The sequence below is a fragment of the Echinops telfairi genome, unplaced genomic scaffold, assembly GCF_000313985.2.
Source record: "Echinops telfairi isolate 266 unplaced genomic scaffold, ASM31398v2 ScPeMD7_7468;HRSCAF=8506_2, whole genome shotgun sequence".
In the NCBI taxonomy this organism is placed as follows: domain Eukaryota; kingdom Metazoa; phylum Chordata; class Mammalia; order Afrosoricida; family Tenrecidae; genus Echinops; species Echinops telfairi.
In genome coordinates, this window is record NW_022111371.1 from 4256156 (window position 1) to 4270785 (window position 14630).

Below are 14630 nucleotides of genomic sequence, written 5' to 3' on the forward strand. Positions count from 1 at the left end.
ACCACCAGCTTGTGATATTCGTGTGGCTGCATGGGTCTGTCTGAAGTCTGGACGTAGGCACTAGTATCAGACTTACAGAATTGAGTTGGACTGTGCTGGGATATTTTCTTGATATATAATTACTTTTTGATATAAAGTTCTTTCTTACATATGTGTGTGTGTGTGTGTGTGTGTGTGTGTGTGTGTGTGTGTCTGGACTCGTTTCTCTAGTTAACCCAGCCAAACACAGCCCTCAACAAGATGACACAAGATGGACACAATGGCTGCAACAATGGACTCAAGCATAGGGACAATTGTGAAGATGGTGCAGGACCGGGCAGTGTTTTGTTGTGTCATGCATCGGGTAGACATGGGTCAGGATTGGCCCAACAGCACCTAACAACAACTATTGGTCCAGTTGTGAGGATTTTGGTCTTCTTTACATTGAATTGTAATCCATACTGAAGGCTGTAATCCTTGATCTTTATCAGGGAATGCTTCAACCCCTCCTCCCTTTCAGCAGGCAATACTGTGCCATCTTCATAAGGCAGGTTGTTAATAATCCTTCCTCCAATCCTTCTTCTAGGAGACTACGAGTCCAAATCCATGATGCCAATCTTTGTGAGGATGTGAGGGAGCTTATTTTCTCTGCCACCTCTAGAGGGAAGTCTCCTTTCAAAACATGTGGGCCCAGCGTCCACAGGAGATATCTCCGCATCTTGCTATTAATTTTCCCTGAGTATAGGAGTTTCTCAGTGCGGGGACCCTTGTTACACAGGATGACAGAAGCTATGGGACGATGGAGGCAGATGAATCTAAAATCCCAGGAATTCATATAGACACAAAGAGATTTCCCCTTGTACTCAGCCTACTGAAAAGTGAGAAATACTCTCTGTTTTTTGAAACCACCTACTGTGGTATTTCTGTATGGCAGCACCATGCAGGGAAGATTATTTATGCTGTTGGGAGTTTTCTTAGTCATTTACTTGCATGCTTACTTTCTCTCCTCTCTCCCCCAAAGGTAAGGACAATTTCTGCCTCAATTCCCACTGAGCTTATGGAGGAGACTTTCTGTTCTATAACCATCCAATGCCATCAGTCAATGCTGATCACAGCAACCCAATATAGTAAGGGAGTGAATGAACAAATACATGAATGTATAACTGAATAAGAATGAAACAAAGAGAAATTATTTACATGAATGAGTCTAGAATAATCCCTAAACTATATCCCAGTAAAATATGCTCTTTTTCTGGAAAATTCACTGATGAGTTCCAAAATGAAAGTTATTCAAAGAAGGGCATAAAGCTTCAGGGAGAAGACATTTCCAAGCTGGGAAAGTTGCAAAGCACACCGGCTGCCCTTTCCACCCACCACTGGAAAACCCTCCCCAGTAGCCAGATATCGCTAGACAGAAATGATGCAGTCAAAGTTGAGGACGTTGGAATCTGTGTAGGGTGGAAACCTGTCCGGGGGAGATGCACATATTTTCCACCAAATAAGGAGTGGTAGGAAAGGGCTGACTGCCCTTCCCTCAACAAAATTTGTGAAACCCACAAAAACAGGGCAGTCCCATCGAGTGCTGGCTTTTACCTAAGCTACCCAGTGCATTCACACTCACAGTGACCCCGTAGGATGGGGAGAACTACTCCTGCGGGTTTCCCAAGGCTGTCACTTTAGACGGGAGTAGAAAGCCTCATCCCTCAGCATCCTGCATGCCCTCTCATTGTCCTCCATCACATGCCTTTGGCCACCTTACCAAATCGGGTCTCTCTTTCTGCAGTTCCTCATCATCATGTGGAGCCTGAAGTGTCTCACTTGCCACAAAACCAGAATTTCCCAGGGATCCCTTTGGCTGCTGCCAGGTAAGAAGTGAGGGACCCCTTGCTGACTCTCGATTTGGCAGTCAGGCCTAATGTTCTCTCCGATAAGGACTCACCAAGACTTCCTGAAAAACAGAGGAATGTTTAGCTTTGGGTCAGAAAGCTTGGAATTAGTGCAAGGGAAACCTGAAACTCACAGTCCTTTCTGATGCTGGCAATGCTGGGCTTTCTATACTTTATGAGTGTGAGAGAAATTTGATGGTTTATAACTAGTGATGGCATTCAGCCAGTTCGAACTGATTTGGCAGAACTGATACCTAATTTTTGTTGTTAAATTCAGTGAACAGGTTGTTCAAATAACACTCATAATCAGGATTCTCTCTAAGGTGAGTGGCCAGGCAGCCACCAAATGTGGAAATCGCCAATTTACATTCCTTAATCTCTTTGAATGTTCACCTACACAACAGCGGTGTTCTGGTATGATGTTGAAATAATAGAGTACCTTTTTGTATAGCAAAATTTTATAGGTTGAATTAATAGACTACCTTTGTTGCATATAGGATTTTATTAGGAATCTTCCAGGAGAGAGAGAGAAATCACCACACCTGCACCTATGGCTGGTTCCTTGGTGCCTCTATCTGCTTGCCTATGTGAAAACAGGCTTTTGAGTATTTGAAAGGAAAAGAAAAGTTCCACTGGAGGTAACAAGGGTTTCTGGAAAATATAGTCCCAAGATATTGCAGAGATTCTGCACATACTTGGTCCAAATCTGCACCATTGCTCCTGTGCCCTACCACACTACCACTCTCCCAGGATTAGCTGTAAGGCCATCTGGGAAGGAAAATGGGCTGTCTTAACCAGTGCTGCTTGATCGCTACAATGAAGCTTTTGTATAAGATCTTACAGAAAGGGGGCATTAGCAAATGGCATTATCTGATTAAAGGCATGCCTGACCAGGTCATAATAACTAACATCTCAACTAGCGTGGAGAACATGAAGAGACAGGCAGGTGACTCATTGGCTTGATGACAGCTGCCTGAGAATCAAACCCTGACCCTGGATGTCAAGTCAATTGCAGTGACTCCTATGGGATAGAGTAGAACTGCCCCCACAGGGCTCCCAAGACTATAAACCTGTACAGAAGCAGACTGCCACATCTTTCCCCCATGAAGTAGCTTAGAATTTTCTGGTCAGCCGCTGAGTGCTTTAACCACTGCATCATCAGCCCTGTGTGATCCTAGAACTCTGGCCAGTTACACTGGTCTCAGAGCGCACCATTGCCTGTGACCCTTTGCACTCTAGCCTCAGATGTTTCTGTTACCTCAATGTGCACCCTGTCATTGAGTGCAGGACATTTACATATGCCAACCCTCTCCCTGTAACACATCTTCCCACTGGTCTGGAGGTTGGCAGTTCAACTCCACCCAGGAGAACCTCAGAACAAAGGCCTGACTATTGGGTGCCATAAATATGCCGGCTAAGAAAACCCAGAGGAGCACAGGTCTTCCCGGCAACATCAGTGGTCTCTGTGAATTGAAAGAACTTGGTTGGTAGTGAGTTTGATTAGGGCTTTGTTTGCGCCTCTGAGTTTTGCACGTTTTCCTCCTCTGACTGGAACACACCCTCCCTGACCACCTCCAGAAATCTACTCAACCCTCAAAAATCTGCTCAGTCAGTACTTCTCAACCATTCCCCAAAACCCAAGCCTTTGTGTCTGGGATCAGTGGTGTCTGGCCTCCACAGGATCTTCTACTTTGCCCACCTCCACTAGGATACTTATCAGGCACTCATGTGTGTCCGGCCGGGTTCTCTAGAGAAGCAGAACCATCTCCAAACCCACTGGCTTTGAGTCAATGCCGATTCATAGGGACCCCTGTGGGTTTCCGAGACGGTGAACGTTGATGGGAGTAGAAAGCCTAGTCTTTCTCAGAGCTGCTGGTGGTTTATAACTACCAATCATTAGGATCGTAGCCCAACTCAGAACCACTACCCCACCATGGTTCCAAAGCAAAATCAGATATGTGTATATATATATGGTGGGAGTACTTAGAGGAGTCTCTAGAGAGAATAAACCCAAGGTCAGCAGTACAAAACCATCCCGGGGTGCTTCTGAAGGAAGGCCCAGCCCTCTCTGTGCTTCAGAGGGGTCACAGGAAGAAAAACGCTACCGAGTACAATTCAGTACATCTATGACCATGAGTCCGACTCCCTGCAGCAGCGACTTGGTTTCTGGGTTGCGGGGACCTAGAATCGGCTCTGAGGATGTTGCTAGTCTCCCAACAGGTTCTAGAAGCCCAGAGAAATTAGCGCAGTGAGACGTTGCCCCTCCTGCTTTCTTCCCCCACCCCCCCACCCCTTTCAGTTTGGCAAGGGCTGTATGATGGTTCCCAGTAGAGGAATCCTGTTTTCCACAGGGTCAAAGCCTTGGCGTTTCTGGAAATCTGACCAGGGAGAACAGCTCAGGGTGCTGTTGGCCAGCTCAGCTAGTGTTGTTGCCTATAAAGCAAGCCGAAGTCTCCCAGGCTTCTGGACAGACCACTTCCAGGATTAAAATCAGGTTTATACGCTCTTGATTGCTTCAGTGCCAGAAACGGGTTTGGTTTCATTTCATTAACCTGGAGACCTGAGTCGAGAGCATAATCCATGGTGTCAAGACATTCCCTGTCATGAGATTGAGCTGCAGTAGCACCGGAGGCGCGGATAAAAGCAACGCTGATGGCAATAGTGAATGAACCCCCAAATCAGGGCTCGGTGTCAGTCTTGGTCAAACCACTGAGGACAGTCTTGGGAGAGATTCATGTGTGTGTGTGTTTAGAAATAGAAGAGGGCTTAAAAATTCCGTGGAAAAATTCTGTTACCTATTGTTAAAAAACATTTTTAATGGTAAATAAGAGATGGTTTATATCTCATGTCATCAATTTTCACTCAGCAGGAGCCCTGAGGTTTAGTGGTTGGATTGTTGCCCTGAAAGTTCAGCAACGTGGTACCACCCACTAGTGGTCGGGAGAAAGATGTGTGTTTAAATTCCATTAAAGTGTTACAGTCATGGAAACCCACCGGGAAAGGCAGTTCTACCCAATCCTGTAAGGTCTCTGAGTCAGAATCAATTTGGCAGCAGTGAGGTTAGTTTAAACTACTTAACAAACCTCCCAATAGATTAGCCCAACCCCCTCCTTTGATTTCTCTTTCTCCTCTTGTGAGTTAGTATCTTCCCCTTCACCCAAGTTAACCTCCTAACCCAGTCTTCCCAAAGTGGGTGATACCACCCCGCTAGAGGATGTTGGAATGGCTGCAAAATCACAAACCCATACTTCATTCCGGACAGAGGCCTGGATTACAAAGGTTTTATTGCAGAGGGGAGGAGCGCTGAGTAGATTTTTCTTTCTTTTCTGAAGAGTGGGAAATAGGCCAAATACATTTGGGAACCTATATTCTAGCCTGTTGTTTCATCTTCCCTCCCTTGCCTCCTTTCTCCCACCCCCACCTCCTCGGACACTTCCAAATCTGTTCCCTAGTATGTGAAAACCTGAGTCTCCTTTTTTGTTTGGGTTTTTTTTTTTTTTTTGCTTTGTTTTTTCCTTTAAACAGTGGTCTTGTGCAATATTGGTCCTTTTGCGGTGGACTAAAGTCACTCAGCATAATGTTCTCCAGGTCGATCCATGCCAGGAGATGTTTTGTGGTACTATGCACAAAACAACAACAAACCATTATCTTTCAATTCCATTTTCCACCTAATTTTTGAAGCCCCTTGTATTTTTCCTTGCCATATATCGTTCATGGAGCTCTGGGGGCATAGCAGTCACACATTGGGCTGCTAACCACAAGGTCCACTGTCTGAGACCCCTCTTTTTCTCGAGGGGTTTCCTTTTAATGAGCTATACATTTTTACCCAGCTCACATTTCCAAAAACTATGAAATTATTTCTGTACTTTCTCCCTTGCTCTGGCTGATTCAACTTCAATTCAATTGGTACATATTTCTGATGTAGACTATGAGCTTCAACCAGTCAAAACAACTTTCTTTAATGACTGTCATTGTAAACTCACTGCCACCAAGTCAATGCTGATTCAGAGTGACCACCCGGGGGTTTCAGATATTGTAACTGTTTACGGGAGTCAAAAGGCCAGTCTTTCTCCTGCAGAGCTGCCGGTGGTTTGGAACTGCCAACCACGCACATTGCAGCCCAACCTGAGTTGCAAGGCCAGTCAAAATGAATAGCATCCACAAGGAGAGACTCGTGTAAGCTTATGGAAATGATTTGTTTATAGATTTTTTCCCTGTCTACCATGTACAATCTTAGGGAAACAATGTATGTTATACTGCCTTGAAGATGAAATGATGCTTCCAGCATAATCCGAAAAACTTAAAGTGTTTTCTTCATGACATGATCATCGACCCTATGAAAGGAGTTTTATCCACAAGGGAAAAACACTAACATTCTTTCCGTTCTCACGTGTCTTTTAGCTCTTCCTTCATGACGAGCCCCCACAGTGTGCAAAGCAGAGGTAAGAACACACTACACGAATATTACAAAACAAGCAAGTCACCCACCACCATAATGCCAAACAGCGACTGAACTTTCGTGACCCTCAAAGTTACTGAGCGGATGTTTATAAAAGTAATGAGTTCATTTTCATTGGTAATTAGTGTTACATGGTGTAAATATAATACAACGTTTATCCTTAATGAATATAGTCATTTAGAGAGTTTCTACTTTTTGCCTTCTCAAGTAATGCTGCCCATCTCAACAAATGAAATCAATGATGATATTGCATTAGATACCCATAAATGTGGCTCTCTCTCTCTCTCTCTTTTCTAAGCTTTTAAATGTTTATTATATAATATCTTAAATTTGGAATTATGAAATTAAATTAATATTCAAAATTCTTCTTACTTTATATAATTAATAAATATTTACTATGTACAATACTTTAGCAAAAATACAAGGATAGCACAGATAATTTTAAAAACCTATTAACGTAGATGATCTTCAATTTTTGTCTATGATTACTTATTACCTTCACAGCAGCTTTCTGAGTATTTGTAAATATATGTTTCTATACAAACAGTCATCATAGTGACGACTAGTTAATGACACTATAGATCATTTCCAGACTAAAACATTTGGATTGGTTCTTTTTTGTACCTCATGTATCTCAGCTTTATTAGTTTATATCTTGTGGGGTTTTTTCTGTTGTTTTTTTTAAATTATTTTATTGGGGGCTCATACAACTCTTATCACAATCCATACACACATTTTTAAATTTGTTGCCCCCATCATTCTCAAAATATTTGCTCTCCACTTAAGCCCTTGGTATCAGCTCCTCATTTCCCCCCCTCCCTCCTCATTACCCCCCACATGAACACTTGATAATTTATAAATTATTTTGTCATGCCTTACACTGTCCAATGCCTCCCTTCACCCACTTTTCTGTTGTTCGTCCCCCAGAGAGGAGGTTATATGTAGATCCTTATAATCAGTACCTCTTTTCTACCCCACCTTCCCTCCACCCTCTGGTATCGCCACTTTCACCACTGGTCCTGAAGGGATCATCTGTCCTGGATTCCCTGTGTTTCCAGTTCCTATCTGTACCAGTGTACGTCCTCTGGTCTAGCCAGATTTGTAAGGTAGAATTGGGATCCTGATAGTGGAGGAGGGAAGCATTTAAGAATTAGAGGAAAGTTGTATGTTTCATTGTTGCCACACAACACGCTGGCAGGCTCGTCTCCACCATGCGACCCTTCTGTAAGGGGGTGTCCAGTTACCTACAGATGGGTTTTGGGCCTCCACTCTGCACTCCCCCTCATTCACAATGATATGATTTCCTTCCACCTTTCATCTCTCCTTCTATAATTTCCTATCCTCCCCACTCCCTAGCTTCCTTGCAGTCATCAAAGTCTTACCATTGATATTAAACACCTTTTCTTTTTCTTTGTTTTTCTCTCATTAAATACTTATCTTTGTAAGATTCACTAAGATTGGGAAGCATAATGCTCCCCAGTTTTGTTCACAATGAACATGTTTGAAGATTACTCTGGATGTTCTATGGGAAAGGGAGGAAGGGATGCAGGAGATGAGGCAAGATGAGGCAAAACCAATCAGAGGTGATCCCAATCTTTGGGGTCTCAGGTGATGGTGATAAAACCAGTATGGTCACCATGGGGATCAGAGGATGTGCGTGAGCTCCAGCTCCACGTTAGTGGAAGACGAGCTGAGACATTACTGACATCAGATTTAAAGGTGAATTAATTTTTCCCCTAGTTCATAATGGAAGCCTGCAATCCCATTCTCCTCAGCGATGTCCATCTCCAACCGGCTACAACTCTCACGAGAATCAGTTACCTTGCAAAAACATGAGCTGGAAAAAGCCTTATCCCCCATCATGGGATACAAAGGTAAAACAGATAGTTCTCTGCCAAGTCTTTCTAGATAACTTAGCATTACAATAGACTTTATTGAATAATGCCTAAAGTGAAATTATAATTATCACTACCATTTTTCCTTGCTACATTGAATTTGGGTTTTGCCCAATGCAATCTGCTCTTCTATCAAGTTCTTTAACATGCCTATTAACAGGCTCTCAAAATGTTTTCCCATTAATCAAAACCAAAGAGCAGAGAGATTTAAAGATGTATTTTCTATTTATTTGCTACTCAATCATCTTTTGTGGATTAACTGGGATTTATACCTTCACCATTCTTTTTTCAACCACGATGGGCATATTGCATATTCCTTTTCTTTGAACAACTCAACAACAACTTTTAAACGCTTATTATGTGGCAGAAAATAAACTAGCAGTTATGGGCCTTGTCCCAGATGGCAATTTATGGAGGGGACACATGTCAGCAGATAAACATGTCGTCTTGCTGGTCCATCATCTACCATGTTTTTCACGTATGACACACCCACTTAAGTAGCACAAACATGCATAGGACACTAACCAGTGAAGGAATCATTCAGGTTTCAAAAAATATATATAACATATATGCATATTATTATTTGCATACACATGCATTGAGTCCGAGTCACTTTCTAAAACAGTGTCAATCCGTCTTAGGAAGGGTCTTCCATTTGACAATGACCTGCTCCACCAAGCATGGTGTCCTTTTCCAGGAACTAGTCGTTCCTGATAACATGTCCGAAGTATGTGAGAAAGCCGTGCCATCTTCCCTTCTAAGGGGCATTCTGGATATCCTTCCTCCAAGATATGTGTGTTTGTTTCTTCTTTTGGCAGCCCATGGTACTGTCAAAATTGTGTACTCACACCACAATTCATATGCATCCTGTCTTCTCTCGTCTTCCTTCTTCATTGCCCAAGTTTCACATGCACCCAAGGCATTTGAAAACACAGTGGCTTGGGTTAAGCTTACCTTCTTCCGCAAACTGACATCCTGGCTCTTCAGTACTTTAAAGAAAGCTGTGTAGCAGATTTACTCAATAGAATACATCGTTGGATTTATTGACTACTGCATATATGAGATCCATCATGAACAAGCACACACTCAGGAATTGTAGCTAGAGAAACGATCTCAATGATTGTGGGTGATCAAAAGAAACCCATTTTAAAATCGATGTAAATAAGGCATAATAAATAAGGACAGAAAGTTAGGCTAGCAGTTACATTCTAAGTGGGCTACGTGTAAGTGTCACTAGCATTGTGTCTGTCTCCTCCCCCTGGCTGCTTGTTGATGGCCCAGGCAGCACAGGCTCCATGAACAATGCACCTTCTGTCTTTGTGAGCTTTCGCAGATTCCGCTTCAGAGATATTTGATAGATTGATGGCTTATAGAAGAGGTGGTGAAGAGTCCTTCCTCAACTGATGGAATGAGATTTCTAGTCACTTCCAGTGACAGACCATCTCAGTAAAGGCAGGCAGGAGCATTACAACGTCATATTGGAGAATGGCTGGACTTTGGCTTTCCTATTTGGGGCATGTGATCAGGAAAAAAAACAATCTCTAGAAAAGGACATCATAGTTGGTAAAGTGCAGGGTCAGTGGGAATGAGAGAAATAAATACTCAATAAGATTATTGTTGTTGTTTTGTTGTTCTTCGTTGCCATGGAGTTGGTTCTAACAGCCCCCCAATGTACAACAGAGGGAAACGCTTCGCTGTCATGTGCCATTGTCACATTTGCTGTTATGTTTGAGTCCATTGTTGCAGCAACTGTATCAGGCCATCTCAAGGGTCTTTGAAGTAGTCAGTTTATTGTGCCAACCTGGCCGATAAACACCCATGTGGGGTTAATTGAAGGGCGGAGGGATAAATGGTTTGGTGAACCTCGCCTTTCTAGTTCTTGGGTCTCTTGCTTTGTGATGGTCAGACCAGGGGACAGCTGCCTTAGTCAGTTCCCTGTTTCAGCTGGCAAGGCTCACTTCTTGCAAGACATCCCCAAGGAGAAGCCGCATGGACCTACCCCGATGCAGCCTTGGGTGCTGGAGCACCTGTGTGGAGACCCCAGCCAGCCCTGAGATGCTTACACGTTCACTGACTCAGCTTTCCTCCTGCAGTCGGCATCATAGTGTGTGTTTTGTGAGATGGCGTGGATTGGTTTCAGACATATGGGTTAATGCTGGACTTGTGGGCTTGGGCAGCACTGGGTTGGGATGTTTTCTTGATGTGCACTTACCCTTTATATAAAACTCTCTCTTATACATGAGTTTCTGTGGATTTGTTTCTCTAAAGTACCCAGACTAACACAGTCTTCCTCTTTTTATTCTGCTCTTCCTCTTTATCTTGCATGATGTTGTTTTTTTTCCAGGAACTGATCTCTCCCAATCACTTCTTTAAAGACAGAGTTGATTGTTCTTATGGCAAGCACGGTACTTTCAATATTATTCACCAGCACCATAATTAAAATTCGTTGGTGTTCCTTATTCAGTGTTCAACTTTTACATGTATATGAAGTTATTGAAAATAACTGGGTCTGGTGCACCTCAATCTTCAAAGTAACATCCTTGCTCTTTGACACTATAAAATCAACACTTTATAATAAAATAGATTGGCAGAAAAGTCAAAACAATAAACTCAAACACTAACAATCATGAAGATGGTGTAGCACTGGGTAACATTATTTTCTGATATGTTTATGGTCATTATGAATTAGAACTTACTCAACATCTAAGTTCAATTATAACTGCTGATTCAATTATAACTATTGATTCCAATTTTTTCTTGCACCTGTGGGATTTTCCAGATTCAGGGATGGGATTGGCTTTACTGCAAATATATTATAAATCCACAACCAATGCTCAGACAGTGTTGAGATTAAACAATACATTGCATTGGGTAAATCTGATGCACAAGACCTTCGAGTGTTTAAAAGCAAGGATGTTACTGTGAGGACTAAGGTATACCTAACCCAAGTCATGATATTTTCAATTTCCTCATCTGCATGTGTAAGTTTAACATTGAATAAGGAAGACCAAAGAAAAAAATTTGCATTTGAATTATGGTGCCAGAGAAGAGAGAAAGTGCCACGAACTGCCAAAAGAACAAATTCTAGGAATGTGTTTGTCTTGGCTTGGAATACGTACAGCCTGAATGCACCTTAGAGGCAAAAGTGCCAAGACTTTGCCTCATGTACTGCGGAGATGCTGTCGGAGAGACCAGTCCCTGGAAAAGTACCTCATGTTTGGTAAATAAAGGTAGCAAGAGGAGTCCCCTCAACATAATGGATTGACACAATGGCTGCAGCATAGGCTCAAACGTACAACCAGTTGTGAGGATGGCAAAGCACTGGGTGTAGTTTCTTTCTGTTGTACACGGAGCCACTCTAAGTCCTTACTGGGACATCTAACAAAACAACAACAACCACAAATCAAATTTCATTGGGCTGGTGAGATAAAATTAAATGTTGAATTAATGGATGGATGGATGAATGGATAGATGAAACAGCATTTCCTTCTGAGCTAAAATATTTATTATTGAACCTGGTGTGCAGGGTGTCCAGCACCACAATTGGTATGTTGGAGAATACAGCCGACAAGCAGTAGAAGAGGCACTGAGGAAAGAGAGCAAGGTAATTCCCTCTAAGCCTAATTCCCTTCCTGCTGTCATCCTATGGGTTTCATCCCATAGGTCCAAGAATGTCATAAGCGGTGCACTTTGGCATAATGCTTCCTGTATCACCCTGGTTTTCTCAGTGTAAGTATCCCTGTTAGTGCTGTGAGTTGGACATCGGGCTGCTAAACACCAGGTCAGCTGTTCAAATTCGCCACCTGTTCTGAGGGAGAAAAGTGAGACTATCTGTTCCTGAAAAGATTGATAGTCCCAGAAACCCTATAAAGGGTCACTATGATTCAGAATGGACTCAATGGAAGTAGGTTTGGGTTGGGAGGTTTGGGAAATATGTAATTACAAGAGAAAATTCATATGCAGTGTTTCAGATTTGAGGTGCATTTGTGCAATGTGTCACTGTGTTGCTTTCTCAAGTTCTTAAAAAAGATTCCACTATAAACCTAGAAACCAAATCTGAGGCATCAAGTCAACTCTGCTGCTTGCCCCTGCCCCATGTGTTGGTATTTTCTTGACTATAATCTTTAAAGAAGGAAATCACCAGATCTTTCATGCACAATGCTGTTGGGTGGGCTTAAATCACCTAACTTTAGTTTATAACACCCAAGGACTGATGCTTTTAAGACTGGGCTTCTTTACTTGTAAAATGGAGATAGGGGAATCAAACGCTGTGAACAATTTGAAAGGTCAAATATGTAGATCTGGGTATAGATGAAGGTCACCATCATTATGTGTTCCTTCTCCTATTTCATCTCCCTCCTAAATATCTGCCCAAGTTACAGCGAGGTCTTCACATTCCACCTTCTACAAGAAGGGGCTGTGAGCACTGTCATCATCCGGACTGAATGACAGGTTGTTGTAACAAACACCCTCAACATTTCCGTCATTAGGAAAGGGAAACTTTTTCTTGCTTACATCCATGACCTAAGCAGGTTTGCAATGTGAGAGCTCAGGATGCTGGAGGCCCCATCCCAATATACACTTCCACCAATCACACTGGCTTTCTGGATTCTTTTGAAGCACCCTACGTCACCTCTGCTCACATGTCCTTGGCTAAATGTGTCATGTAGACAACGTGATGTGGTAGTGTCCAAAAGCAGGCGAGAACTGGGATAGCTGCAATTACATCAAGGGCCTTCGCTTCTCAGTAACAGATATATCACAAGCAAGAGACTTTAAGTAAATTGATTTTCTCACATTTCAGGAGATTAAAAGTCGGAAGTAGGGGCCTGGTTTTAGAGGGAGGTCCTTCCCTGTCTATCTCAGCTTCTAGTAGCCAGCAATTTGGGATGTTTCTAGGATTATAGCTGTGTCTTTTCTGTGTGTGTATGTAACATTTCCTACCTGTGCATGTATCTCTGTGTTTATTCAACTCTTTTCATAATTCAGAAGTAATTAGGTTTAGGACATTAGTGTGTCCTCATTCTCAAAACAATAAACCCCTGTTTTCAAGCAGGAGTTTAAAAGAGTTCAAAGAAAAAATGAAAATATAAATCAAATTTTCTACCATCTTTTACAGAGATAGATGTGAGGATTTCAGCACACATTTTGAGTGGCACAATCCAATCATAACATCAAATAATGCCCAAACTTGAAAAGCAGAAATTAGTTTTTGAGGAACCATGTGCAGACTTACTCTAGATTATTTAGAAGTAGTAGACAAGTGCTCAAGACAAATACAATATCAAAACCTATCCTTAACTATCCAGTGCAATAGTCATTGTTGAATGAAGAAATACCAATATAAATAAGTTAATTAGTGGGCAGATAAATAGTGATCTGTAAGCATAAATGATCTTGTTAGATGCCATTAAGTTAGTTCCAGCTCATAGAGATCATGAGTACAATAGAACAAAACGCCACCCGGCCATGTTTCATCCTCATAATTGTTAGGTTTGAGCCCATTTTTGCAGCCACTGTGTCAAAGCATCTCCTTGAGGGCCTTCCTCTCTTTCACTGCTCTTACATTTTACCAAGCAGGATGTCCTTTTCCAAGAACTGGCCTCTCCTGTGAAAACATGTCTAAAGTAAGCGAGACAAAGACTCATCACCTTTACATCCAAAGAGCATTCTGGTCCAACGTCTTTCAAGGCACATTGGTTTGTTCTTCACTGTAGACTATGTCAAAGCCTGCAAGATCTTGGACAGCTGTTTATAAAAGTTAACACCGTTACTTAATCTTTGAGAACAATCACATCAGCAGGTGACTTGTTGCAACATTGTGTGTAGAGCATAATATTAAGGACTAAAATTAATAATGTAGCCATAAGTAAGATAAGGGACTACCTGGAATTTGTCAAAGTAGCAACAGGATACTATGCTGGCGCTAACAAAGTGCCTCTGTTACTGTGTGCACGGCATCTTCCTAAAAACATAAGGGTGGGGAACAGAATTAGCCCTTTTCTAGATGAGGAAACAGAGGCTAAACCAACATCTAGGTCACACAATGGAGAAAAGGGTAGCCAGAAAGCACAGCTGCTTCTGATGGCTACCACGGTCCTTACCTCTAGGTGAGGACTCCTGCACTCTTCTCCTGAAGGACCTTCCCCTCTCAAGACAGTCTGTCTTGGAACCTGCCATGGCTCCCATTTGCCAAGGCAACCTATCAAGAGCAGAGCAGTGGCATTGGACTAACAATAGTCAGGTCTCCACCCATGGCTCCTGTTTTGGTCACCAGGCACCGAACAAGCGGCGTTCCCATTGGAAGCACTGCTCTCAGAGGCGTTCCTTCCAAAAACACATATGCAATCATGGCAGAGAAACATCGGTGTCACTGAGCACCCTCACTGAATGCCCTCTTCCTCACTCTCT

The 14630-nt window shown here is 42.5% G+C and overlaps 1 protein-coding gene across 1 annotated transcript in view; it reads left to right on the forward strand.

Moving 5' to 3' along the window:
* CLNK (cytokine dependent hematopoietic cell linker) overlaps positions 1-14630 on the forward strand; it is a 116185-nt gene that overhangs the window by 88558 nt on the left and 12997 nt on the right. Inside the window, exons 8-11 of the mRNA XM_045284406.1 lie at positions 1763-1844; positions 6267-6307; positions 8065-8198; positions 11746-11823. Coding sequence (XP_045140341.1) covers positions 1763-1844; positions 6267-6307; positions 8065-8198; positions 11746-11823 — 335 coding nt within the window. The remainder of the gene's footprint in view (positions 1-1762; positions 1845-6266; positions 6308-8064; positions 8199-11745; positions 11824-14630) is intronic.